The sequence below is a fragment of the Erithacus rubecula genome, assembly GCF_903797595.1.
Source record: "Erithacus rubecula genome assembly, chromosome: 18".
NCBI lineage: Eukaryota > Metazoa > Chordata > Aves > Passeriformes > Muscicapidae > Erithacus > Erithacus rubecula.
In genome coordinates this window covers 8,713,334-8,740,683 of record NC_136670.1, presented here as the reverse complement: position 1 = coordinate 8,740,683, position 27,350 = coordinate 8,713,334, and the positions used below count along the sequence as shown (strand labels likewise).

The following is a 27,350-nucleotide window of genomic DNA, read 5'->3' as shown; positions in this document are numbered from 1 at the left end:
TGTTTGTTTGCTCTGCCACCACCTGGAAATCCGAGCAAGTTCACTGAACTCATGATTTTGGGCAGAGTGTCCTCTAGCGGCCACCCAACCCAACCCAACCCAGGCCGACCCTGCTCACAAAGAAGGGTTGTCAAAAGCCAAATTATCATCTTCAGCTTTCTTACAGCACCTGGCAGCTGGAATCAGACCCCTCTGGTGAACAGGACAGCTGTTAATTCCAGGAGGGATTAAGTGGAGCACATCCTCCACGTGTACCAGGCAATTGTGTGAAAATCTCCCTGACTGAAGTTCTGTGTCCTTCCAGCTCCTTCCAAAGCACACTGGGCTCTGCTGGGACAGGGTAGCACAGCTGGTAGGAGCTGTTCTGCAAAGCTGGGAGTGTAAACAAAAATGCTCTCTCCAAACCAGGCTACGGTTGTTCTAGAGCCATCATTTCCCCTGGCACATCTGGACACTTTGCAAACTCAACAGTTTTGCTTTCTGCCTCTGTGGTGCATAAACTTTTGAGTTCTAAACCAAGCCTTTGAAACAACAAAATCCCTTTTTATTTGTATTAGAAAGAGGAGAGCTGGGCCAGGGCTCAGTCCCATTTCTGTGGGATGAGTCCTGTCTGTGTGGAATTGCATTTCAGAGTCTGGGATGGATTCAGGGGTCTTTACCCACTGATCTGTAGGAATGGCTTCTTTTGCATTTAACAGAGCACAGGGAAACATTTCAGTGCAAGGCAAGTTCTGAAACCCACACATTTTCTGAGCAGCAGATCTTCACCACAGTTCTCCTGCTTGGCTCATCTGCCCTTGTGATAGATAAATGGGTGTTAGTGAGGATTGAGGAACACCAGCAATCCCAGGCCCCTTACTCTCACATTGTCTTATTTTCCATCAACATGAATAATTCTTTGAGTATCTCTGAGCAAGAACCAAAACTTGTCTTCTGAACACCAGGAATGATATCAACCCTTGTGTCCCATGCTCCAGCATTTCCAGCCTCTGCTGCACAGGCTTTTCACACCTGTAGAAAGCAAGAAAGTTGGAGGGGGTTCCCTCAGGTGGGGTTGTTTTCATCTTTACCCTTTGTTTTCTTTAACTCTTCTTTCTGTCCCTTTTTCTTCAGCAGAAAGATTTCCCTCAGGGAACCTGCCCCCTCTACACCCCAGGGAATTGTGATGTTCTTTATTTTACAATGAAGTGAACATAAACATTATCTGACAAATTTAATTTCCTCAACACCATTTGTATGACACATCCACAGCTTTCCAAAGCAGAAAGGGATTTTCTTTCAGCACACATCACATGAAGGAAAACATTAACATTGAACTAATCTCCTGTTATAGCTGGGAAAAGGACATTTATCATACACACAGATGACAGGAAGAAACACACAGACAGGCAATTATCCTATGGAATAAAGGTTAACAGATTCATTTAATTAGCAGCAGCTGTATTTGCTATTATGATCAGATTCCTACCACAGCTGAAACCAAAATATTGTTCTCAATACTGGAGAAATGAAAGCCTTGAACACCAGCTCTTAAAACTCCACATCAATTAAAGCTCAGACAGAGCCCTGGGGACAAGAGGGGAGCTGCAGTACAGAATGCACAGAACCAACTCCTGACACATTTGGTTCAGGCCACTCCTTGAAGTACAGAAATGGATGAAAACACCTTTTGATATCTGTTGTTTACAGATCAAACAGCCAGGGAACTGAGTTCACTCTTTAGCCACTCTGACACATTAAATCTAAACCAGTCCTGTGTGTGCTGATCCTAAAATTCATCCTGTACAATTGCATCACTTCAAGGTTTGGAACTCACCATCTGGGCAGGTTTGAGAGATCACATTCTGAGGAGTTCATCTAAAACCATGCACCTGCACCTGACTATTAAGCATTTTTTCTGCTGTTTTTGTGTCTAGACCTCCAATTATGGAAATAAGCACTCACCTACAAAGTATTCTAATCACATCATGATGCAAAGCCATTTAAAGAAGGCTAAAAAGTCTTTACTGAATTTATTGATACAGAAACACATATTAATAAAGTTTAAATTGCAAAACACTTCTGCATGCCTTAGGCCAACTGAAGTCTAGTTCCTATACAGACATTTTTCAGCTTACACACTCATGACTAAAGCAGCTTAAAGTTCAGTTCTTTATGCAAATTTGATGAAAAAAAAAAAAAAAAAGTGACAACTACTGAGAACACAAAAGGAAACAAAGCAGGTACAATTCCTGGACAGCTCACAGATCCACACAAATGCAGCTCTGCCTCAATCCCTCTGCTAGAAATGCCTACAAAACTACAGTGCAAGTGCTTGTGCACAGGGAAAATGTATTTACAATTCCCCTTTATTTACAGGCTTTAGGCAATACTATTTCACAGTTGTCTTATTCATAAAATTCCTATTATCTGTTAAGATCTGTGGGGTTTTTTGGACAAGGGGGCAATTTGACAACATGGAACATAAATTTCCTGTATATATATATATATATATTTATTTATTCAACCTTATGCAGGAAAAAAATAGCAGTATTTATGCATCTTATAGAATGCTACAAAAATCTAGCAAATGTAATAAAAAAGGCAAATCTGGTGAAAAAATCTGATAAAATACCTCTTACAACTGGAGCTGGGATGGGGATAAAAACCAAACAAGGGATAAATGAAACATAATCCTCCCTCAACTGGTCAGCTTCAATAGAGCCTCTGCAAGGATTACTAACAGGAACTTGAAGTTTAATGTCATTTTTCAGGGAACTTGTGTAGAAGTGTTGTGATTAAACTGAAGAATGACCTGGTAGCCAAAAGCAGGAGGCACCCTGGACTATGGAGGGGTGTGGAAATTGTGCCACAATCCAGAAAGGCACATACCTGGCACGACACCCATTAAGCAGAATTTTCCAACAAATAGTGAGCCACAGCCTGTAGGGAAGCACTGAGAATAATTACACACCGATTCTATTAAACCCCTATTTCCCACCACATTCAAGACTTGCATTTGTAGAAAGAAATTCATGGGAGTTGCCAGAATCCAATGATGGGGACGTGCACCTTTACAGGAAACCATCAGCTCAGGGGCCACAGAACTGCCACACTGCAAACAGAGAAATCAAAATCCAAGGGAGCAAGATAACTTGGGTACCAGTGGGACCAGAAGTGGAGACAGGAAACCAGAGGCAGAACCCAGCCTATCACTGTGTTACATGCTGGCAGCCACATGATGCAGGATTATCAGACAACATTCCCAAAGAGACACAAAAATCCTGTTAAGCAAGGGAAAGTTCTCCACTTCAGGCTAAGACATACAAGTTATTCATTTCTTTTCAAAGCCACACAGAACTTTGAAACTATTTTTCATGAAGCAAGTTGTGCAACTCAGGACCATTTGGCAATACAGTCTTCACTCATTCCTCCTCAGAAAATGAGGAGACAGCACACATTAAAAAAACCAGAAGATATCAAAGTGATACCAACTTAAGTGCTTCTGATGGGGCAGTGCCTTAACACAGCTTCATTACCTGCTCAGAGAGAGCTTTTCATGTCCCCCAGCTTTAGGACTATTCCACACCAACACAAACTCCAGGGTTTCTTTCCAGCCTTTACCCGTTTAAGTACATTTTCCAAACAGGCTGAATCAAGTAAACCTCTTCTAAACACAATATTTGATCATCCACAGACACTGTGGATGCCCCATTCCTAGAACTGCCCAAGGCCAGGCTGGATGGGGCTGGGAGCAACCTGGACTAGTAAATACGGGGGTTAGAATAAGATGATCTTAAGGCCCCTTCCAACCCAAACCATTCTGTGATCCTGTGATTCCATGGCATCCCCTTCTATCACCATGACAGAGAGATTTGGGAATAAAAATTACACCTCACATCCACAGAACTGCAGAATGACAAGTCCTTCCATCAGAACCTGTTAAAATTTCTACTTCATTGCTGCATAATAAAATCACCTACCAAGCTGAGCAGCTTCACTCCACTGTGGAGCACATGTGAACAAGTTCTGGCCACCTTGCCAGAGCAGGGGCACACAGACAGGAACCCCTGAGAATGGCATCAGTTTGGCTCTCTGGACTGCTCTCAGGTTCTGCAGACCCTCCACAAATCTCTGGCTGATTTATTTCTCAGGCTGGTGCTCTGCACCTCACACTGCTCAGCCCAGAGGATCTGAGTTACCTCACACAGCAGCAAAACCTGTGGACACTGCTTTCAGCTTGCACAAACTCACTGCTCTGCAGCTCCTCTCTACCTTCTTCCCCACTCAGAATTACACTGTAAACATTTCCAGAGACAACAGTCCAACCCTGACTACCCCTGCATCCTGTCAAACAGCTTTGCAATTCCTCACTTGCCTCCATTGCTTTAAAAGAACCATAAAAAAACAGTAACTCGTTTTCTAGGACTGGTGTTTTCCACTAGAAAACACAGTATCTGGTGAAACACATTTTACTGAAAAATTGTATTTAATTTACAAGCAAAACAGACCAATAAAGGGAAGCTGATGCTTTCTTCTTGTTCAAAACCTGGATGCCTCAAGGGTAATGCCAAAAATTCTTTCCTTTCTGTAAAAGTTGTGCTTTTCAGATTACTGGAAGAAACATGATTTACCAGGTCAGGTTTTAACTAATAATCTTGATCCTCCATTAAACACACACCATGACAAATACATAGCAGGTTTAGTGGGAGAGAGCACAGACAGGAAAGCTCTTTGGGGAACTGCTTAGGTGTTTTTCCCAGCTGATATTCAGCAGAGCAGCCAGAGATTTTTAGGAATATCTCCCGCAGTTAGTTTCGAAGGAATTAACCCTCCTTTCCATAAGCAGCTGAACACTTCACCAACTTGCTTCCTAAGGAATCCCTGCTGTAGGATAAAACTATAGCACACAACTGAGAAGAAAGAAGGAACTGAAAAAAGCTAGAATGTCAAAGTTTACAGCAGCCACATTCCCCAGCCAGCCTACCGCCTCGGGTGTCACATTCGCAGGCAAGCAAGTGGGACACGTTTGTCAAGCCCTAAGGAATACTTTATTCTCTGCCTACCTCCCACTTCCTAGAAGCAGGAAAACTACTTTTCCCTGTAATAAAGCAAGTAATACTTCAAAGGATCGGGCAACGGCAGGCTCAAGACTTTCTCTCTCAAAAAGTTTACGGGAGGGTCTGGCTTGAGTTCAGAGGGTTTGGTTTCCTCCTCGTCCTGCCTCTCCTCCTCCATGTCCTCACTGTTGTTGTTGTCATCTGAGGGGCTGGAGATGCGGCTGGCAAACACCTCCTTGTCCAGGAACACGATGGTCTCCATGCGCCGGCGCCGCAGCCGGCGGCGCTTGAACCTGGGCGGGTTCTTCAGCCCGTTCCCCGCCCGGCTCAGCGCCTCCTGCTGGATGATCCTCTTGATGGTGCCGCGGATGGCGATGCGAGCCAGGTCCTGCAGGCTGCGGACGGCCACGGGGGCTGCAAGCAAACCAGACCAAACCTGTCAGCACAGACAGACAGCCCCAAAACAACCAAACCCATCAGCACAGACAGACAGACAGCCCCAAAACAACCAAACCAAACCAAACCCATCAGCACAGAGAGACAGACAGCCCCAAAACAACCAGACCAAACCTGTCAGCACAGAGAGACAGACAGCCCCAAAACAAACAGACCAGACCAAACCCATCAGCACAGAGAGACAGACGGCCCCAAAACAACCAAACCAAAACAAACCCATCAGCACAGACAGACAGACAGCCCCAAAACAACCAGACCAAACCTGTCAGCACAGACAGACAGACGGCCCCAAAACAACCAAACCAAACCAAACCCATCAGCACAGACAGACAGACAGCCCCAAAACAACCAGACCAAACCTGTCAGCACAGACAGACAGACAGCCCCAAAACAACCAAACCAAACCCATCAGCACAGACAGACAGACAGCCCCAAAACAACCAAACCAAACCAAACCAAACCCATCAGCACAGACAGACAGACAGCCCCAAAACAACCAAACCAAACCCATCAGCACAGAGAGACAGACGGCCCCAAACAACCAAACCAAACCAAACCCATCAGCACAGACACACAGACGGCCCCAAACAACCAAACCAAACCAAACCCATCAGCACAGACACACAAACGGCCCCAAACAACCAGACCAAACCAAACCCATCAGCACAGACACACAAATGGCCCCAAAACAACCAGACCAAACCAAACCCATCAGCACAGACACACAAATGGCCCCAAAACAACCAAACCAAACCAAACCCATCAGCACAGACACACAAACTCCCCCAAAACAACCAAACCAAACCAAACCCATCAGCACAGACAGACAGACGGCCCCAAAACAACCAAACCAAACCCATCAGCACAGAGAGACAGACAGCCCCAAAACAACCAAACCAAACCAAACCCATCAGCACAGACAGACAGACAGCCCCAAAACAACCAGACCAAACCCATCAGCACAGAGAGACAGACAGCCCCAAAACAACCAAACCAAACCAAACCCATCAGCACAGACACACAAATGGCCCCAAAACAACCAGACCAAACCAGACCAAACCTGTCAGCACAGACAGACAAACGGCCCCAAAACAACCAAACCAAACCCACCAGCACAGACAGACAAACTCCCCCAAACAACCAAACCAGACCAAACCCATCAGCACAGACAGACAAAACAAACACCCCCAAAACAACCAAACCAAACCAAACCAAACCCGTCAGCACAGACACACAAACGCCCCCAAAAGTACTCCCAGGAAAAGTTCTGTTTGCTCAGATGAAATCAGGCCATTTGAATTCCCTGCTGGGATTACACAAACAGCTCTATTCAGCTCCTGTCAACTCGGATAAACCGTGTTGCAACTTTCCAAACGCAATTTAATTGTGGGTTTCTCTCATTAAAAAATTTCCTCCCTTGATTTCAGTTATTCTAAGATGCACATCTTAAAGACTGTATGAATGCAGACCTAGTGACTGTTTAATGGCTTAGAATAAGGTATTTTCCTGTGGTAGATAACTAGACCTGAAGTCTGTTTAATTCTTCCACAAAATGATTTTTCTATTATACAGCTCCTTCAGCTTTGCCAAGATCTGCACTTATAAAACACAAGTACTATTTATGCTCTTCAAAAACTACTTCAGACTTAGTGGGTGAAGACAGGCTGGAAACCATTTTGTGGAAGTAATTATAGAAACATTACAGTATTAAAATACCTCCTACATTAATGGCTTGGAAGACTATTCTGCACTTATTTGCTGCCAGCCTAGAAATGCAGCAAAAATTTTTAGAAATGTAGATGCACACATATCCATGAACTAAAATGAATTAAAACTGACACAAAAAGTCCCTGTCCTCTGCCAACAAGTGAGAACAAGGAAAGAAGCAGGAAATAATACATGTAATTTATGTGCAGGTCTCACTACAAAGTGAGAACATGCTGAAACATGCAGTTATTGCACTTCCTAGCATGCTGTGGATTGTTTCCTGAGCTACTCTCTGCCATGCAGACATCTTTCCAGGTTAAGAACAAAGCCTGACTAATCTCTTTATGAAAGTGCCTCTGTCTTCATGTGTTCTTAAGAGCCCTCTTGACACTGAAGTCTTAATCTAAAGATTGGGGCCACTGATATGACCTGCATTTTAAATAGCTAGCTAAGAACTGCACAACTTGTACCCCTCAAGCATTCCAGGTTCAGGATCATTCTGGATTGCTGGGGGTGAGAGTCTCTGAGTAGATACAACATTTATTCACAAGTACTGCTTCTGTATTTTCCTCTCCTTGTGGCACAGTGCCTGAGAACCATGAGAGGATTCAATCATTCAAGACTGGAACAGAATGTGCAAAAAACAAGGATAAAACACTCTGTAAAGTTCAGGTACAATTTCACAAGAAATCCTTTGTGTTTACAATGATGGCCCAGTGGAAGGTGTCCCTGTCCACAGCAGGGATACTGGAATTAGATAATCTTTAAATCCCTTCCAACCCAGGCCATTCTGTGTGCCTGTGATTTAGAATCCATTTCATTCAACACCAATGCTTGCACAAGACAGACAACTGTTCAGAAAAAGGAAGGACTTGGAGCAATTTTCCTTGAGATGATGCCCAGGGATATCACAGCTCAGAGGCAGGGAGCAGAAGGAACCTCCCCCAGGCTCAGGAAGATCAGTACTCACGCAAGTGAACGAGCCTGGATTTTCCTGAATCCGAGTGGTTTGGCTGAATCAAAGGAGCAAAAGAAACAGCAAGAATCTTCTTTGTCTCCCAGGCAGAAGGACCAACACGAGTTATCTTAGTCAACTGAAGCAAAACAAGGAGATTATTGTCCATTGTGGGTACTATAGAGAGATTTTTGAACAAAAAAAATGAATAAATGACTTTTCTGCCTGGACAAGCTGAAGTATTGGAAGCTGTAACAGTAAAAGATGATAAGGAGAAATAGTGCTGGTTTTTGGAAAAAAAAAATTGGGAATTTCTTACAGGATTAGCCCAGGTAACTTAATCTATTGGAACAGAGCATGGGCACTAGTAATTTGGGTCACTCTGCTTGCCAGATCTTCCTTCAGGCTGCACCAGAGCAGCTGTGTCTGACCTCTGGAAAACTCCTGAGTCACCACAAACACTCTCTGCTGAAAAGGTCTGCAGATCAAATCTCCCACCCCAACCCACTGCACAGCCTCTTACTGGGAAGATACTCTGCTCCCTGCTCCTCTCACGTTCCCTGACAGAGGCAAAAGGTCAGGCACTTGACCCACTTTTTATAAAAAGAATCCACTGACACTTGTAAGAGTGTCAGTGACATCCTGCACGCTCTTTCAAGAGCCAGTCAGGGTGCAAAAAGTTGTGTTTTGCCATTAAGGACAAGACTAAATTCTAGAATTAAACAAAGCTTTGTTCACATTTTCTGCAGTGTAGAAGTAAAATTGCAATTAATACCATATTGCAATATATGGAAGACTGCAGAACTACAAATTTCTTAAATATTAGGAATGTGCAGAGTTCAGTTTCCAGTTACAGTGAAAACCAGTGCACTTAATTCTTTCTTCAGCCTGCTGCAAGGGCAAGATAAAGGAACAGCTACTGACTAAACCAAGATTAGAATTAAGAATAACTGAAATAAAAGTAAAAAGGCACTCAACCTTCTCTTCTAGAGGCATGACAAGAATTCCCCCAACTTTCAACAGGCTCTTCATGTAGTCCTCATGCTCCTTCTGGACTCCAGCACCACAGTAGACACGGTCATACTGAGTGCAGTCTGGAGAAATCTCTAAACAATTGCCAATGACAAAGGATGGCTCACAAAATTCAAACCTGAAAGTGAAAAAGACTTGTATTAGACAAGAACATGATCATTTATCAAAATTATTTTCACGATTCTGGAAAAATTGGACTATGGAAAATACTTGAAAAAAACCCCATAGTTTTACAGGATTTCTCCTCCAAAGCCCATCTATTCCAGACAATATTGTAACAGACCACAAGCTAGAAGTCTTAAAACCATGGGACAATGAGGTCAGAATTCATGGATTAAAATCCCCAAAGGATAAGCATGCATAATTCCATATTTGAGCTGCAGATAACTCTTCAGAACAAGCTATTTTTAGTCACCTGATGCTGACTCAGTTATAATATGCAAATATAAATATTAGACCTGCGCTTCCAAATGTCAAGGTCTTTTAAGGACTGCACCTGGGTTTACTTTTGCATTTTCAAAAGCTTTTAACTGGTTTTTAGATGTGGGGAATTACCACCTGATGATACAGAAGTCAGCTGTGCTGAAGCTAATGAAAGTTTCAAAAGAACTGTGATTTCACCCTTCATAAAAAAAGACTTTTTGCCTACAGCATTTCTGACTCGGCTTAAAAGAAAAATCAGTGATGCTCTGATGCCTCTGGTTTTCATACAAGCTCCAAACCTCCCTAAGTTTTAAGGCTGATTTTGGTAGGAGTTGCTCAACACATCCATTTTTTCACTAGTATCTTGAGTGGCAGCTCAACACAGCACCTATTTATTCCTAAATGCTTCCTGGAGCTCTCTGGGTTTGCAAAGAGTGTTGGACATTGAGAGCAGCCAGAGAACAGTTCCTGCACACGCTGTTCCAGGAGCAAAACCCAGCAGACATCACTCAGCAATGCCAATTTTCCAGGCATGCTGATTTCTGAATTCAGCTTGCTTTTGCTCCATAGCTATATTTGTCTGAAGAGAGAAGAAAGTCTTCCCTAAAACATCTCTTCAAACAATAGCAAAGTGACTGAAAAAACCCCTGTTGATCACCACCCATGCCAGAAACTTCTACAGAAAATACAACCCCTTCCTCAGCAGCTTCCCAGGGCAGCAGGAACAGCAAAAGGCTGAGTAGCCTAAAATCCTGCATGTCATGATTTTAATTTTCTTCCTCCCAGGAGAGGAGGGTGTTAGGTATTCACAGATGCTTTGCTTCCCTGTTTGAACAAACTGTGAAACAGATCCAAAAATGTGACAACCACAACTTTTATTGCTGAGGTTACTATTGGCAATGGTTATCAAGCTGGGAAGTTATTACTTGTGACAGCAGCAGAATGGAGGGTCCAAGGAAGAACATAAATCAAATCCCAGGCAGTTTTAGTACCAACTTAATCATCATAAAACTACCTTCATCTTTTAAAATGCCATTTTTCCCTCTTCTCAGATAAAACATATTAGGCCACCACAAAAACCAGTTCATAATCTCATCACTATGCAGATCACAAGCACAACCAAGTATTGTTTCTTACAAGTTTTAAGCTCTTACTGCAAGTGCATTGAAAAATAAACAAACTTCCTCAGCTCCCTCTAAGCCCTGCAACATCAGCACTGCTATTAAGAGCACTGCAAACATTTCTGAAATTCCCCCACGACACACACAGGCTTCGAAGGTCACACACTGCAGCTCAGCAAGCCTAAGGAGCCTGAATCCTCAGATTACCCTGAATCCAGAGGGGCCACATGGGAGTAAGAACTGCCCTGAGTAAAGCCAAAAACACAAAATTAATCCCAACAGGCATTTTGCATTCTTACCTGTCAAAGCTGTCGCTTGTTTTAATGAAAAAGTCCAATTTCTGCTTGGCGTACTCGATCACGTCAGAGTGAAGCTCCACACCATGGTTAACCCCAAAAGGACCTGCAAGTGCAGAACACCAGGGAATGGCAACAGCAGCAACACAAAATCCAGCAGGATTAGTACATTTTGGGTTCCTTCCTCCAGCAGATGGTTCCATGAGTGTGGTGTTTGTGTAGGGTCAGCTCTCCCACGGCTACAATGGGATTTGCAACTCTATACCTGCAATTTCTGGCAGCAAATGAGTCTCTTGTGCACAATTGATTCTGAATCATTTGCTCTTAACTATGCAGGAAACTTCTCTATAGGAGGGAAACACTGATGCCATTGCTGTGAAAAAAATCCCAGTGGCCTGCATGTTTTGGCACATCCATGTTATTTCTATACCCCCTTGCTGATATACTAAAAATCTCTGCAGTTAATCAGGAATCTCTGCAGTCATCATACTCTGTACCTCAATTAACAGCAAAAACAAAGTGGAAAATACAGAAGAATTTACATCCATGCTTTTTATTCAGAACTGACAGGGTAACTTTTGCAAAAAGAATACAAAAGCCCTGGAGTTACATATTGGTATTTTAAGTCATGTCAACAAACGTAGGAGAAAATCAGAAATGGGAAATGAGACTTTACCCTGAGAGTAAACATCCCAGGAGTTAAAGTTCTGGACACTCCCCCAAAATTTAAGTAAGTACCTTATAGCCACTTTCTGTCTATCCTGGCAGGACAACTCTGACTGCAACACTGCAGGGGGAATTTAAACTGTCCAATTACATTTGGATGATTTGCTTTGTGCCACTGTAGATGTGGTCCCAAATCAGTTCTGCTGCACTCAAGTGTTTTCCAGAGAATATTCCCATCTGTGTGTTGGGGAGTTAAGAGTCAAAAGGGGCTCTCAAATATGTCTCACTCCAGTCAGGACTGTCAACACAAACCAGGCACAGGGAAGGTATAGTCACAGATTTTTGTGGACTTGCACAACTCCATACTCCTGATCATGATCTAGGGTCTTGCTTAAGGAGAAACAAACCCAGGTTTGTGTCCAGACCTGCAGGAATCCACCACAGTCACCTCTGGAACTACATTGCTGCCTGTTCTGATCTGCCACAGAAGTGTGGATCCCACCCAGTTCCAGAGAGAAGGTTGTGAGAATCCTGATAAACTGCTGAGCTGGATTAATGCATTCTTTCCTTTCCCACCTACTTTTTTAGCTCCATTAACGGAGGAGTGCCTCATCCCCGATTTCAAAACCTGTTTTTAAAGCTCTAACAAAACAGTTAACATGACTGAAGAGGTATTTACCCAGGATGAGTCCAACCATGGAACTCAGATAACCAGTGCCACTGCCAAGGTTCAGAAACGACAGCCCTGGCTGCAGGTCCAAAGCTTCCATCACCTCTGAGTAAATGCACGGTGCTGAGAGATGAATATTTCCATGCTTCCATGCCAAGTCCTTGTAGGCATTGTCTTTGAACTCTTCCAGGTAGTAATCTGCTCGATCAATGGCTCTGAATGCCTGCTCCACCAGCTCTGTCCTGATGTACTGGGCCTCCTTCAGGTTGTCAATCAATTCATCGTTATCCTCTCCCGCGCTCACCGCGCCGCCCATCTTCAGCAGCCTCCTATAAACACTGAAACAGCAACAAAGCAAGGTGAGCTACAGGACATGCACTCCCACACCAACTTATGCTGCTGTGCAGGGAGTACTCTGAGAGAGGTGTTTACATACTCCAAAGGCCACAAGCTCCAGAAAAACCTGACCCCGGACAATGGAAAACAAAATGCTGCAGATCTGGCATCCAGTACCTGGCATCATTGGGGGGAAAAAAAAAATCACAATAGGCAATTTCAATGTGCAAGGCCTGTCTTCAAACCCTCCCATCATTTTACCAGCACATCAGCTTTTCCACTGAACCCTTTTATATAAAGGATTATTCCAGTTCCCTGTGCTTAGGGGTCGTTTTTCACTGGAAGCCCAAACAACAGGGCAAGTTTGGGCTGTCTGTCAGAGCTCCTGCCACACACAGACTTTCCACCTCTAACAGCACCAAAGCCAACTGAGGAGACCATAACACAGTCAGAAAATCCAGAAAAATCTCAAATTGCATTTCCTTTGAACGTGCATCAGGATGTTGATTGCACAGAGGTTCAAAACATCCAACAGAACTCTGACCTGTTAACCTTGCTTACAATGGCAAATGCACTTTAGCAAATGCACTTTCACACAGCTCATCTCCAGAGCCCCAGCCACCACCATTAGCAAAGCACTTAATGACACAGACAGCAGCTCCAGAGAGAATTCCCACTGCAGCCTCCAGGTTTTAAAGGAAAATGTACAGGGGAACAAAACCACTCAAAATTAACCTGGCTTCTTCTCCCTTCCTTATATCTTAAGGAAAAAAAAAATCCTTTCCAGAATGCACAAAAAAAAAAAGTGTTTATTTACAATGCCTTTCCCTGCTCACAGTAATAACCACGAAGCAGCAGCTTTGGAGTTCATTCCTAAGATCAAAAGATCTGCCTACAGCGAAATTGTTGGGGTTTATTTGTTACATTCAGCCAGAGCAAATTATACACTTTCATTTTCTGAGGAAACAAAGCAAAGCTACAGGACTCCAAGGAGATTTCACAGTTGTTCAAATAACACACCGTTCTGATTACCTGTAGAGGCACACAAAACAGGATATACTCAGGCAGGGAACTCGAGCCAGTTCTTAATCCATTCATGTCTCAAACACATCAATCCACTTCAACACCATTAATAACACTTGAAATAAAACGTCACCCTCCTCTTTCCACAGTTACTCCTTCATTTTCTCTACAAAAAATGACTCTGTTTAATTACTTCACACTGGAAACACATCAGGTTTCAGGTGGGTTAATCTACCAATTATTTTTCCCCCTGCTCTTACATACAAAAACCTCATTGCATTTAAGTCTTTTATTTAACACTCCACATTAGAATACTCTCTTCACCGAGAATCTTTGATTCCCTTGACTTTCTTTTATATATTTTTGTTCTTAGGCTTCTTTCACTCTGCTATTTTTTTTTTCTAAATCTATATTTTTCGATTTAAAGTATGAATAGGAAGTTGTGCCTTTAACAGTGCTCCACTTTGGATCCCCAACAAATTCCTGCTGATGTACGCAAGCCCCACTGGGACAACTGGTCTGACCTGGTTTCAGCTCAGCTCCATGGACAACAAGGGCAGTTCCATGTTCCACACCATGGGAAACAACAACAACCACAGCTGGCTGAGACACTGTCAATGGGATCAAGGAACAGCTGTGCTGTGACAGCTGTCAGTCACTGCTGAAATCACCACTTTCACCGGGCATCAACTTACTTGCAGTAAAATGCATTTTTTTATAGGCAGAGATTAAAACTCTGACATTCAAACTCTTCTCTTCATGTGATTCCACACCTTTGCTTAACTGGGTGGGAAATGGGAACCAAGCAGGGCTTATTTTTAATAAACTTTCCAGAACAAAACTCTCTCTCTCCGCAGCAAACCCCAGCTGCATCTTCCCCACTCCTAAGGCAAAACAGAGATTTCCCCAAATCTGAGCAGGCACAAAGTCCACACACAGAAATTCGGACTGCTGCCCAAAATAGAGACATCAAAGGCGGATCTGCGTGTTGAAACATCCATCCCCTGGTTGCCATCCTCCCCTTTGAGGAAAACAAACCACAACACGAGCCAGAACACAAACCAGAGCATAACCCAGAACACAAACCAGAGCACAACCCAGAACACAAACCAGAGCATAACCCAGAACACAAACCAGAGCACAACCCAGAACACAAACCAGAGCACAACCCAGAACACAAACCAGAGCACAACCCAGAACACAAACCAGAGCACAACCCAGAACACAAATCAGAACACGAACCACAACACGAACCACAACACGAACCACAACACGAACCACAACACGAACCACAACACGAACCACAACAGAACTCCAGAGCACTGGAGCCCCCCTCAGCAGCCCGGCCCGGCGCTCGGGCAGGCTCAGGGCCGTGCACAGGGCACAGAATGCGGCTGCTCACCCCCAGCAGATCTGCAGGGCAATCCCTGCCCGGGCACAGCGCTGGCAGCGGTGAGGGGGAGCTTACTCTGGGATTTTAGACAAAAGCGGTACCTCAACGGATGGCTGGGCTCCGTTAGGCTGGGCTCGGCTTGATTCGGCTCGGCTCGGCTCCGTTCGGCTTGATTCGGCTCGGCTCGGCTCCGTTCGGCTTGATTCGGCTCGGCTCGGCTCCGTTCGGCTCAGCTCGGCTCCGTTACGTGCGGCCCAGTTCGGTTGGTTCAGTTCGGTTCGGCTCGGCTCGGCCCCGTTCGGCTCGGCTCGGCTCGGCTCGGCTCGGCTCGGCTCGGCTCGGCACGGCACGGCTCGGCCCCGTTCAGCTCGGCTCGGCTCAGCTCAGGCCGGCGCGTACGGGCTGTAAACACTGCCCAGCTGAGCGCGGCCAGCGACACTGCGCATGCGCGGAGCGCACCACCGCCGCGGGGCGGGGGTGGAAGGGAGCATACCACTGTTGTCCGGTGGGGGGCGCAGTCTGGGCCGTACCACGCAGAGCCAGCGCGGGGGGGCCGGACTGTACCACGGCTGGTTCCGGGAGGGGAGTCCCGGGGATGGAGCCGGCTGGAATTGGCTCCATCAGGGACTGGGACACTTCCAGCAGCTTCTCCCAAAAACACCCCGCTACCAAAACCTCGCCATGCACGCTCAGTGTAACGCAGCAGGAGCAGACTCAGGCTGTGGCTCTCGTTTGTCCCATCGCCCAGCTCCTGGCATGTCCCCATCCCAGCGTGGATGCCTTTTTCCCCTCGCAACTATAAATGCCAGATGTGAATTTGATAATAAATAAATAAGTGAGATGCAAATTTACATGATTCTAGGGGCTAGAGCTTGAAGGAAGCATGGAATATTGTGAAACTTCACAATATCTGACATGCCATTATTGTCGTGAAGGGTCCCTGTCCTGTAACTGTAGCCACAAATTTTAATTTTACACACCCATGTGAGCTCCTTCAGTGACCTGGGAAAAAGGTGTCGCCTGTGTAGAAAAATTATCCTCTAAAAGTGCGTGTTTGTTTTATGTGTGAGTCACCCACCCAGCACTGGCTGATGCTGCAGATGAAATGAAATTGTCTGGCCTGGACTTCATATGGCTGCAAAATGAGAGAGAATAACAGCAACAAGACAAGAAGCATCTTAATTCAAGTTCTCCGGAGATGAATTGTGAAAAAAAAAAAAAAAAAAAAAAAAAAAAAAAAAAAAAAAAGCTGTCTTGGCAGACACAACAAGCCTGCAGCGGAAAAAAAATAAGAATTACCCTGGTAAATGAGACTCAAATAGGAGAAAGTGAATCAGCACCCGAGATTTATTTATGCTTTAAGGTGATTATCTCAGCTCCCCTCATTAACGTGATAACAGCAGACTCTGCAAACAGGCGCAGGGTAATACTGTAGATGTCTGCACTTTCATTTTGCAGAAGACAGCTGCCTGGGAGAATGGGATTATTTGTGGAGAGCCAGCTCTGAAACTCCTCCTTGCTGATTCAACCAAAACTCTGGTGATTGCTCTCTCCTCATCCCTCACCCGGAGGATGCTCGGGATAATGGGAACTGCAAACGCAGGACACACACACTCCGTGCACATGTGGTTCCATTCAGCATCTGCTCCCTTTGCTGCTGGAATCACTTGAAAAACAGCACTTTTGGTTTCTTGGTTTGTTGCTTGTTTTTTGGTTTTTGTGCAAAAATTGTTAAAATAAAAGCTGGGTTAAAAAAAATTACAATTGTAGGGGCAGAGGGGAGCACTGCTTGTGCCTCTTTTTAGCAACAATGAGTGCTCAGGCAGCCCAGTAAGAACCTGGAGTGTTTTAGGGATTCCTAAATACCCTGTCCCCTCCTGGGTGTATTCATGACTCTTAGCAGCCTTAAACTGCCAAGATCAGTGAGCCTTGCAGCTTCTGTTTCCCAGAGAATTACAGGGATTGCCAGGAGAAACACACAGGGAGGGGGATATTTACCCACTGCAGGTCCCCCCTTATTGCCTGCACCCCAAAGCTGCCAGGAGCAGAGCCATGGGGAGGGAGCAGCTGAAAGGACACGGCCATCCCCAAGGACAGGCTGTTTTCTTCACCTCTAACTCCTGCATGTCTCTGCTGCACGTGGCCCAAATCCCTCGTGCCACGCTGTGCCCACACAGCCACACTGCCACTGCTCCAGGGGCTCAAGCCCACTGCTCCTCCTCCCATCTCTTTTCTTTGAGATGTAGCTGTGGCTGAAAACACCTCCATGGGTATCAGAGCATGGGGCTCCAGCTCTGGAGGATGCCAAAAATTGCTTGATAATATTGCAAAAATCCCCACATTTATCAAAAAAAGAACAGTTGGGTGTTTCATCATTCCATGGGGCTCCAGCTGCTGATTCTCTGTGTTTCAAAAAAAGAGCAGTTGGGTGTTTCATCATTCCACAGGGCTCCAGCTGCTGATTCTCTGTGTTTCTTCTTTCCTTGATCTTTACAAAGTCCTTCCTTTCCTCCATACACCTCCCTGGGGCTCTGTGAGCCAGGAGTTATTCAGCAATAGCTCAGTGACTCTCTCCTGGCTGCAAACACCTGTGGGGCTTGGAGAGCCCCAGCACACCCTGGGAGTGGAAAAAGCAGAGCAGGATTAGGAGAGCAGGGCCTGGTGGCACTTGAATCACAGCGTTTGTGTCCCAGCCGAGCACCACAAGGTGTCCCCAGCAGTCCAGGCATTGCCACAGGGCTCAGAGGTGGCACCTCAGCATCTTCTCCTGGACTGGCTCCCACACAGGCTCAGTCCCTGCTCTCAGCACCCACAGGGAGAATCAGCCTCCATCCTTCATTAGCTCAGGTAATTATTGACCTAGCAATTTTCAACAAGACCAAGCTGAAGCCAAAATTTTCCTCTCCTTTATTTCTCCATGTTTTACAGTTTCCACCTTCATTTCTTAAAAAACGGTTTCTTTAATAAATATTTTCTAAACAACAGTCAGCATGAATTAACTTCCGAACTCTTAGTGATGCTGAGTTAAAATGAGATGATTTCATTTAGTTGGAAGATCAAACAGTAGAAATGCATTTTAGCCCCTAAACCAGGGCCCAGCAGACTGAGCTGACCTGCAGCCTGGTGATACAGATGGTTGGTTAAGTCAACAGGGTAATTAGTGAGTGACAGGCAGACTCACATAAATTAAGAGCTGGGGGAGCATTAAATCATGGGGGTATATTTTCACCTTTTTTTTTTTTTCCCTTTGTAAAATATGCTGTGTTGCCTTTTCTGTGGTCAGTTTGGCTCTATACCACTTTCATATGCAAATATTCTATATATGCATATGCACACACGTGCATATATGCAAATACATGCAGACATATGCATTTACACTGGAATTAATATTAACACATTGACAGCAAACCACTTGAGATCCTGCTACCCATGCAAAGGATTTCTATATATATGTGTGTGTGTGTGTGTGTGTGTGTGTGTCCTCTTGCTTCACTTCATCTCAGGGCTCTGTGAGTAATTGCTGAAGCAAGAGAAAGAACATATGTCTTGATTTCCACTGGATTGCACCAGTGCCACATGGAAAAAAGGACTCCTAAAACCCTGGATCCATCTCACTTAAGTGTGTCATGGAAGGAAGGCAGCCAGGAGATGCTGCAGCCTGCCTGAGAGTGGGAGAAGGTGTCACCAGACATCCCTGACACTGGGGACATGGAGCAGAGAGGTGTTTCATCTCTTCTTGGTGCTGCCAGCAGCAGCAGCGAGCCCAGCTCCCTGTCCTGTCCCTCTGCTGCCTTGTTGTGACCCAAATAAAAATCTCAGAAATCAAGCTTTTCACATTGATGGAGGAAGAAAACCATTCCTGGATCATTCAGATGATCCATGGATTAAATCAAATCAATGGGTTTTATGGATTTATAAATAATAGAAATGCCATCAGATGGCAGCCATGTCTCACTTCCCTCCTTTGCCTTTGGCAGTCCTTCATGTCCCAGCTGCAGACTCACTGGTCAGGCTGTGCCAGCCACATTTGTCCCCTCAAAGACCATGGGGACCCATCCATCCTGCTCAGAAGGCCCTTCCAAAACCTCCCTTCTCCAGCAACAGGAAAACATCTTCAAATTCCCAGTGGCAATTTATTCCTGGCCAAGATGTGCCTTATTTGATCTCCCACCCGTATTATCCTCTAACATAAATAATTCCCCTTCCTTCCACCCTGAATGTATTTATGAAAAGTAATCATATCCCCTCTTAACCTTTGTTTTTCTAGGCTAAACAAGCCAAGCTCTTTTAATCTCCTCTCCTAAGATAGGATCTCAGTTCTGCTAATCACTCTGCCAGTCCTTCTCCGCACCTGTTCAAGGATAAATTAATCTTTTTTTTTTTCCAAAGAGAGATCCCAGAGCTGCACACAATATCCCACACGAGGTCGTACCAACACTGACATTTCTCTGTCTGCCAAATAAATGGTTTGCTGCATGAGACTTCCTGCAGAACAAATGGAAAATAGATGTAAATCCATAAGTTAATAGCCATAACACAACCTTAAACATAACAAAGCCTTACTCAAGGAGATCACTGATTACTTGGACTTGCATTCTGCTGCTTTGCATTTGTGGGTGCAGGTCCTTAACAGGCCCTGATCAGTGGGTTTCATTTCCCCTGGATGAGCACCAGGACCTTGTATTAAAGGAAGCACTGAAGAAAATCTTTTCTGTGTTTCCCTCAGCCTTTGCTGTGGCAAAACACACTTTGAAATCACAACTGAGGGTTTGAACTGCAGAGATGCAGAGTCAAATGATGAAAAACATTTTGCATTCGTCTCTTCTCTTTTCAAAATGATTTTCCAGTTTTACTCGGGGTTTAATTAAATTTCTGTGACCCAGCCAGGGAGTTCAGCCTTTCTTGATTAATGCTCTTTTAGGTGGCTCTGCTGATAAGAATTTAGCATCAACAATTGAGCTAACAAGCCCCAGTGAACAGTTTATAGCAGAAGACTAATTCTATTAACACTTTGCAATGTCAGGACTCCACTTTGAGCTCAGAGCTGAGAGGAGAGATGGGGAAAAGCAAATGTAAAATTTGGCAACTAAATCACCAAGATTCAGCTTATTTGTGGGCAGAGCTCATCTAGAAACTATTTTAGCTGACAAAATCAGAATTTCACCTGTTCTTCTTTTTTTTTTTCCCTCCTGACTGATGTTCTGCACTTTTTTGGCTCGTTGTGATAAGGGCTGGGAATAAGGAGTGGAACTGAATGGCAGCATTGATAAGAGAAATGGAAGGGTAATGTGATGACATGATACTGGAGTGGGGCCTCTGCAGTTAGCCCTGCCTGTGCTGGATGTGTACTGCAGTACAGCATGGTCAGGACAAAGATGCTTGTGCTGATGGTTTCAAATTAGTCTGCTGGGAGAGAAAAATTGAGGTGAATGCTCTGCAGAAACCTTTCTGTTACTTTTTGGGTGATGACAAAAATATCTTGTGAGTCTGTTGTGATTCACAAGAGTTTTTTCTCTCTCTCTTTCCTTCTCCTCCCTTCCCTGCTAAAAGAACCCCTAAAATCTCACTCTGTCTGTGTACAAAGTCTTGGCCAAGATATTGCAGTCCGTCCATCCATCCATCCATCCATCCATCCATCCATCCATCCATCCATCCACCCATCCAGAGTTTCTCATCTCCAGTACCTGGACACTCAGGTTTGGAGTTGTCTGTTCTGAGCTGCCCACAAACCTCATGCAAGGATCTCCTTTGTGGGAGTCTCAGAAACTACAGCATTATTTTACAGCTGTTGTTTCCCTTCTCACCTGGGCAGAACACATTCCTTTCTCCATCTCTGGCCACCATCTCTCCTGCTGACCTTTCTTACTTCCTCCAGGCACCACTTAGGATTCCCACTCGTGCCTGGGATCAGTGCTGTGGCTCTGCAGCTCTCCATGACTGGAGGAGGATCAGGGATGCCATGGACAGTGGGGCTCCTGGCTGAGCTCTGTCACAAGCCCCCCAGCACCCTGAGCTGTTCCCTGCCCTCTCAGGACCAGGGGTGGGCACTGAATGCTGCTGGAGCTGCTCTGCTCAAACCTCAGCTGCCACCTCTTTGCTGTCCCTGGATGAAACCAATGACAAAACACACCAAGGGAGCACAGCCCTCCCTCCATCCCTCTCTCCCCAGGACTTTTGCTCCAGCATCACTGCAGATTGTAGCTGCCAGCAGGGGAGCAGGCTCATCAGGGGCTCCAGCCACAATCACTGCAAAGATTGCATGTGGATCTAAGTCCTGGATGCCCCCCAATATCAAATCACAGCAGGCACCCTGCTAATACCCTTATTCCCTCTCCTGAAAACATGAAGACCCACTGAGAAACCCTTGATGAGGGAGGCTCAGACAGTGCTCCCAGCCTCTCAGACCAGAGGCAGCCAAAGGCACCTGCCCTGGCCGTGGGAGCCACGTCCTGAGCGTGGTCTGAGATCCCCCTGCCTTCATCTCTACAGCTGCTGGCAGTGGCCTCCTGCACAAAGGGCACTGTCCTCATTAAAGCCCGTGGAGGGTTGCCATGTGGCCAGCAGAAATTCTGTTTTGTTTTATTTGGGGAAGCAGCACAGTAATATATTCACCACCTCTGAATGTAATGGGGTGACAGATGGGAGCTGGGCCCTGGTTTTCATGGGAAAGGCTCCACTCAGCAGGGAAGCAGTAAGTTTCCCACCTAATACTCTGCAACCTTCAGACTCCTAACAACTGTAAGAAGCAGAGCAATGGGTAGTTATTAAATTAATGACTTCATCCCCAAGCTGGTAATAAATATTTTATGGTTTTATCTCTCCACCCTGTAGACTGCTCTAGACAGACCAGACTGTTTATTAATCTAGCTTCTGGATTTATGTTATTTAATTGCTAAACAGCCTCAGCATGGTTAGGCTGGATTATTAAATGCTGGAGCCTGAGAAGGAGTATTCTAACAAATGGCAAAACCTGAGGAGCTTGATCTTGAACTTGGCTTATCAAAACCAACTTCTCTGCAGTGCTAAGGCCAGGTTAGCCCCTGTTTGAGTCCAAGCCATTCAACCATTGCCTCATGATCAGTGTAGGTGGACTTTGGGATTTGTGTGAGTAAGGAAGAGGGAAGGAGAGGTTTTGGCACATGCTGGTTTCAATAAGGATGTGCTGGTGTTAAATTGTGCTGGGCAGGGTGAAGAAGGGTATCTTAGCATGGACAGGTCCTTCTGGGGGAGCTCAGGCAGGGCATATGTCCTTGTTCTACCCCTTCATGGCTCATGCTTCTTTGGGTCATCATAGATAGTCCCTGTCATTTAAACAAAAGAGCACTGCAGCCATAGATATGAAGGCAGGCTTTAGATGTTCTTATACTTCCTTGTTGACAGAGTTGAAAACATCTTTAAAACAGATACTACCATTTTTACAACAGTTGCTGGTTTATTCATCCCACTGAGAGACAGGGATGAAGGCAGCTGGAATAACAAGAGCTATTTGTCTGAAGAATGCATCATCCTCATGCTTTCCAAAGCCTCAATCCCACGAGCCCTTCTGTACAAAGCAGGAGGTCGTTTCAGGATATATCTTCTCATAAAAGTGTAGAAGTGAGTGTGCTGACAAGTGCAGGCCAGAGCCTTTGAATCCACCCAAGCTGTGCTGGAGCAATTTCCAGCTCGGGGCTGCTCTACTGGCTGCAGTGTCATCTCCAGCCCATCCCACTGCCCCAGCCTCAGCATTGTGCTTCTGAGCAACAGGGGGGATGAATTTGATGCTAAATGGCATCTCTGAAGATCAAAGTTGCTTTCTCTCCCCAGTAGCCTGATAGGAACAAGGCAACCCCTTCCTGACCACCCAGCTGTGTTTTTCAGGATGCCCTGGCTGTGGGAGCAGGGTGAGGTGGTTCAAGCCTTCCCTCAGAGGAGCTGTGGGGCAAGGGGAACAAAAATCAGAAAAATGCACGAGGCTGGCAAAGAACCTCCCCTTTCTGCTTACAGCTGGAAGCCATGGCTGGAATCTCCTCTCTGGGAGAGATTAGGTCAGTGCTGACAAGTGGAAGGTACCACTGCAGGAATGGGTCATTAGCAGCTCTCAACAATTAACAGCAACATCAGGGAGGCCAAATGACTCTCGTTGGTCAATGGTTTATTGATGTGTTGAGAGACAACCATAAGCTGAGAGTATCTTTTCCCTTTGCTCACTCTGCCCTGACATTCTGCTCTCACCCTGTGCCCTGCTGGAGGAGGCTTAAGAGCTCTCCCAAGCACACCTACAAACTGACAGTATGCCATCTAAAACCAATTCAATCCCCTTCCCTGCCATAAAGGACGCCAGTTCTGAGAAGATAACATCTCCCAGAGATGGCTCCCCAAGCTGCAATTTAGCACAAATCTGAGCTCTGCATTATCCAGCTCAGCCAATTCGTTAAGGAAGGGCAGGTGAGCACGTCTATTAGCTCCATCATCATAATCAAATATTGGCACAAGGAGCTGCTCAGTGCTTCAAAATCGAGCAAAACCCCCATAAAACAATTATGTGCCCTTCAGGAAAACAACATGCCAGCCTGTGAGGTGAACATGGGTCTGACTGTTTTTCTTCCTGTGAGAAAAGGACAAAATCCCATCAACTCCAAGTTAATTCCAGCAAAGCTTCAAAGAGACTTTGTTCTTGGGGCTCCTGGGCAATCTGGGCTCCATCTCCAGCACTCCTCATTGCTGGGGGTGTTAATTATCAGGGACCACTGTCTGAGGGACCCTAAGCCTGTCCTAAGCTTCTGCCAGGACACCTTGCAGACAGTAAATGAAAGCAGAAAAAACTTCCAGGGAACACCCATGGCCATGCACATGCTCAAGGAAAGGCTTTAGGAAATCTTCCTTCTACCCAGACTACATTTTTCTGACCACAGTTCTTACCTTTTTGGCTGTGTTTTACTCTGCCCCTCCACTTTCATGCCTATGGTAGTTCCACCTCCCCTGCTGTAGCCCAGCAGTTCTTGTGCTCCTGTGCAGGGACAGAGGGAGAAGTTCAGTTCAGTTAATCAGACAATTGAATTTCTTGGTGATGAACCTGCCTGAAATTCCCATTTGATCCAATTCACGCAGCTCCAAATGGTTTTAACATGATTTACATTATTTCACTGCTGCTACAGCAGAGGAAAACTGAATTTTGGCAACTTTAAAAGTTATGTCTCCAACACAGAGGTCAGTGAAAAATTCTCCTCATTGCTATGGCTTCAAAGCATAAAGTCTTACCAGAGAAAGGGCTCTGTTCTTCCAGGAGGGCAATCTGTGAACATCACAGTTGGGTTGATGCAACTGAGGCAATCTTGCTGACAAGAAGCAGTTTTTGAATTTTTTTTTTTAAATACAGGAGGGAAAAGTGTCCATCTCTGTGCTGCATACCAGGGCTGGCAACTCCTGTAGCACTTCCAATGGCATCTCCTCTGCTCACACACCATCTGTGGGAGCACAAAACCACAAGATCATTGAATCCTAGAATGGTTTGGGTTGGAAAGCACCTTAAGGATCATCTCATTCCAGCTCCCTGCCATGGGCAGGGACATCTTCCACTATCCCAGGGTGCTCCAAGCCCTGTCCAAGCTGGCCTTGGACACTTCCAGGGATGCAGGGGCAGCCACAGCTTCTCTGGGCACCCTGTGCCACGGCCTCAGCATCCTCACAAGGAAGAATTCCTTCCCAATATCCCATCTAATCCTGCCCTTTGTCAGTGTGAATCCAATCCCTCTTGTCCTGTCCCTCCACACCCTTGCCCCAGCTCCCTCTCTACCTCTCTCAGATGTCCTTCAGACACTGGGAGAGACCTCTTCTCCTCTCTTCTCTTCTCTTCTCTTCTCTTCTCTTCTCTTCTCTTCTCTTCTCTTCTCTTCTCTTCTCTTCTCTTCTCTTCTCTTCTCTTCTCTTCTCTTCTCTTCTCTTCTCTTCTCTTCTCTTCTCTGAGCACCCCCAGCTCTCATCCTGCCCCACAGCAGAGGTGCTCCTGCACTCCTGGGGATGTGGAGCACTGGGGGTGCAGGGTGCAAGTCCTGCCCAGAGGAATTCTGCCTCCAGCCTGACTGGGATTTATGATTCCCATCACAGCACTAGTGAGATTTTAAGCACCTGCTCGGCTGGATGATGGCAGCTCCTTCTCCTCCAAAGCCTTCAGAGATACCAAACCTAAATTTCCCTGAAATCCCCCAGCTAAGGAAACACAGTGACCATCTCCAATCCACAGTGCAGGACGAGGACAAAGCCCAGTGGGGACACATTGGCAACAGCTCGAAGAAAGACCATAGGAACTAAAGTCACAAACAGAACTGGGTTTTATTATGAAATAACCCTGCCAGTACATAAGGAAGTTCTGTCTGCAAAATACATTTCCTGAGGAAAGTAGATCACAGTATTCGTTTTCACAGAATAACATGTAGCCTGCTATAACTTTCAATGTGACTCTTTATTATTTAAATATTAACAGTATTCCTTCACATAAACAAGTACTCAGTCATCACATAACCAACACACAAACGACAAAATAAATATACAACAAGAGCACAGTTCATTTTTTTCCCGACTTAAATATTAAATAAATAATAAATACAGAATTTTCATTTCCTATTATCAGTGCCTGAAACAATATGAATGAAAAAGAAAAGAAAAACTGAAAATGTCTCTCTTCCCCCCAGTGCCCCTGCCCCCACAAAAAAACAAACCAAAAAATTATCAAAATGTCTCAGTTATAAAATATCTTTAAAAAAATTCCCATCATTAAAAGAATAAATAACAAAATATATAAAAAATAACTTGGTTGCATCAAAATTACAAGTAGGAGTTGTAGATAGGGTTTTTTCTTTTTTTTTTTTCTTTTTTTTTTTGGAATATCATTTTTTTATGATCAAAAGTTTTAATTTTTTAACTTTTTTTTTGCTTCTTTTATCTTCATTTCTATGGTGCAGTGTCCAGTTTAAAATAAGTATAAAATTAATAAATAAAAAAGTTAAATAAATAGCAAAAAGTTAACATAAGGTGTTGTAAATATAAATTACATACATCTTGCCAAAATTAAATAATTTACAGGATAATTAAACTAACTACTTTTTTTTTTTTCTTCTCTTTCTTCCAGTAAGTGCAATTTCTCTACTTTTAAATACTAACTGAATTGCAGTCACAATCAATTTGGACTCTATTTACATGTTAAGAACATCGTGTTTTTAACACCTCAAATTTTATACTTTTCTTTTTCCCTTTTTTTTTTTTTCTTTATTTTTGCATTTGGAATGGGTTCTAAAATAAGTGAACTGGTGGAGTCTGATCCTGCAAACACTTGAGTATGGGAACAAACCCACCCAGGCCAACTGCCCTATGTGACTTAACACAGGGAACAACTCCAATCATGTTTCATTTATGGACTTCCAGGCCAGATCCAGTGGCCATGGGATTCTCCAAATTGGGAATGGTACCCTAAATATCTGCAGGATTTGGCTCCAAATGACACCACACTTCTTGTTGGGGTCGACAAGATCCTCCCCAACTCTGCCTGCCCCATGGCTGGGAGTGATGCAGGATATGGGATGTGGGATGTCCCCACATTGGGGCCCCTCAGAGGGTTTTCCCACTGAAGTGTTTGGAGCAGGAAGCGAGCTCTGGGTGGAGCAGCCCCGAGGGGTGACAGCCAGCCCCGTGGAGTGGTGCTCCACAGCAGCACCTGCACAAAAACACATTCACAGAGATGTTCTCTAAGTGCACAGAGGGCTGCACATACCCAGCTGCTCACAACTTCTTTGGAAAAATTCCCAATACCTGAATCCTCTTTTGTTTTTCCTTTTTTCCCCTTTTCTTTTGTTGCAGCGTGGCGCTCGCGCTGGGATGTCGCGCAAATCCTAGAACACCAAACCAAACCGTCCTCATTGCCCTGTGGAAACGTGTCAGGAATCAACTCTGTTCACAGTACATAAGCACTTTTCTGGCCATCAATTAACAACTCTCTTTTTGTTGGTTTTTTGCTTCTTTTTGATTTGATTTGTTTTGTTTTGTTCATCGCAATCTCAACCGTTCTCTGGCATTGATGTATGATCTCTGGACTGGCAGTACTGCGCCACTGCAGGGATGATCACAATAATGAAAAGAACCAGAACTGTCATCAAACAGATTTCCAAAAAATCATATACACCGGACCATGACACGTTAAAGAAATTCTTCTGTTTGAAATATCTGGAATTGGCCTATTCATAATAGCTACTCTCATATTT

General features: G+C 44.8%; 1 protein-coding gene across 2 annotated transcripts; it reads right to left on the bottom strand.

The window, feature by feature from the left end:
* Nucleotides 1-1,072: 1,072 nt before the first annotated feature.
* Nucleotides 1,073-15,389, bottom strand: PCMTD2 (protein-L-isoaspartate (D-aspartate) O-methyltransferase domain containing 2). Of its 2 annotated transcripts, none has more exons than XM_079321384.1 (6): nt 15,127-15,389; nt 12,375-12,703; nt 11,033-11,135; nt 9,136-9,307; nt 8,173-8,296; nt 1,073-5,453 (listed from the first exon to the last, which is right to left on the bottom strand). In XM_079321384.1, exons 2-6 carry the CDS (start codon nt 12,679-12,681, stop codon nt 5,071-5,073), a joined length of 1,089 nt encoding a protein of 362 aa, XP_079177510.1. In that variant the 5' UTR covers nt 12,682-12,703; nt 15,127-15,389; the 3' UTR covers nt 1,073-5,070. The 2 variants fall into 2 exon arrangements, with proteins under 2 accessions (XP_079177510.1, XP_079177509.1); XM_079321383.1 differs by having other exon boundaries at nt 15,219-15,388.
* Between the last annotated feature and the right edge of the window lie 11,961 nt (nt 15,390-27,350).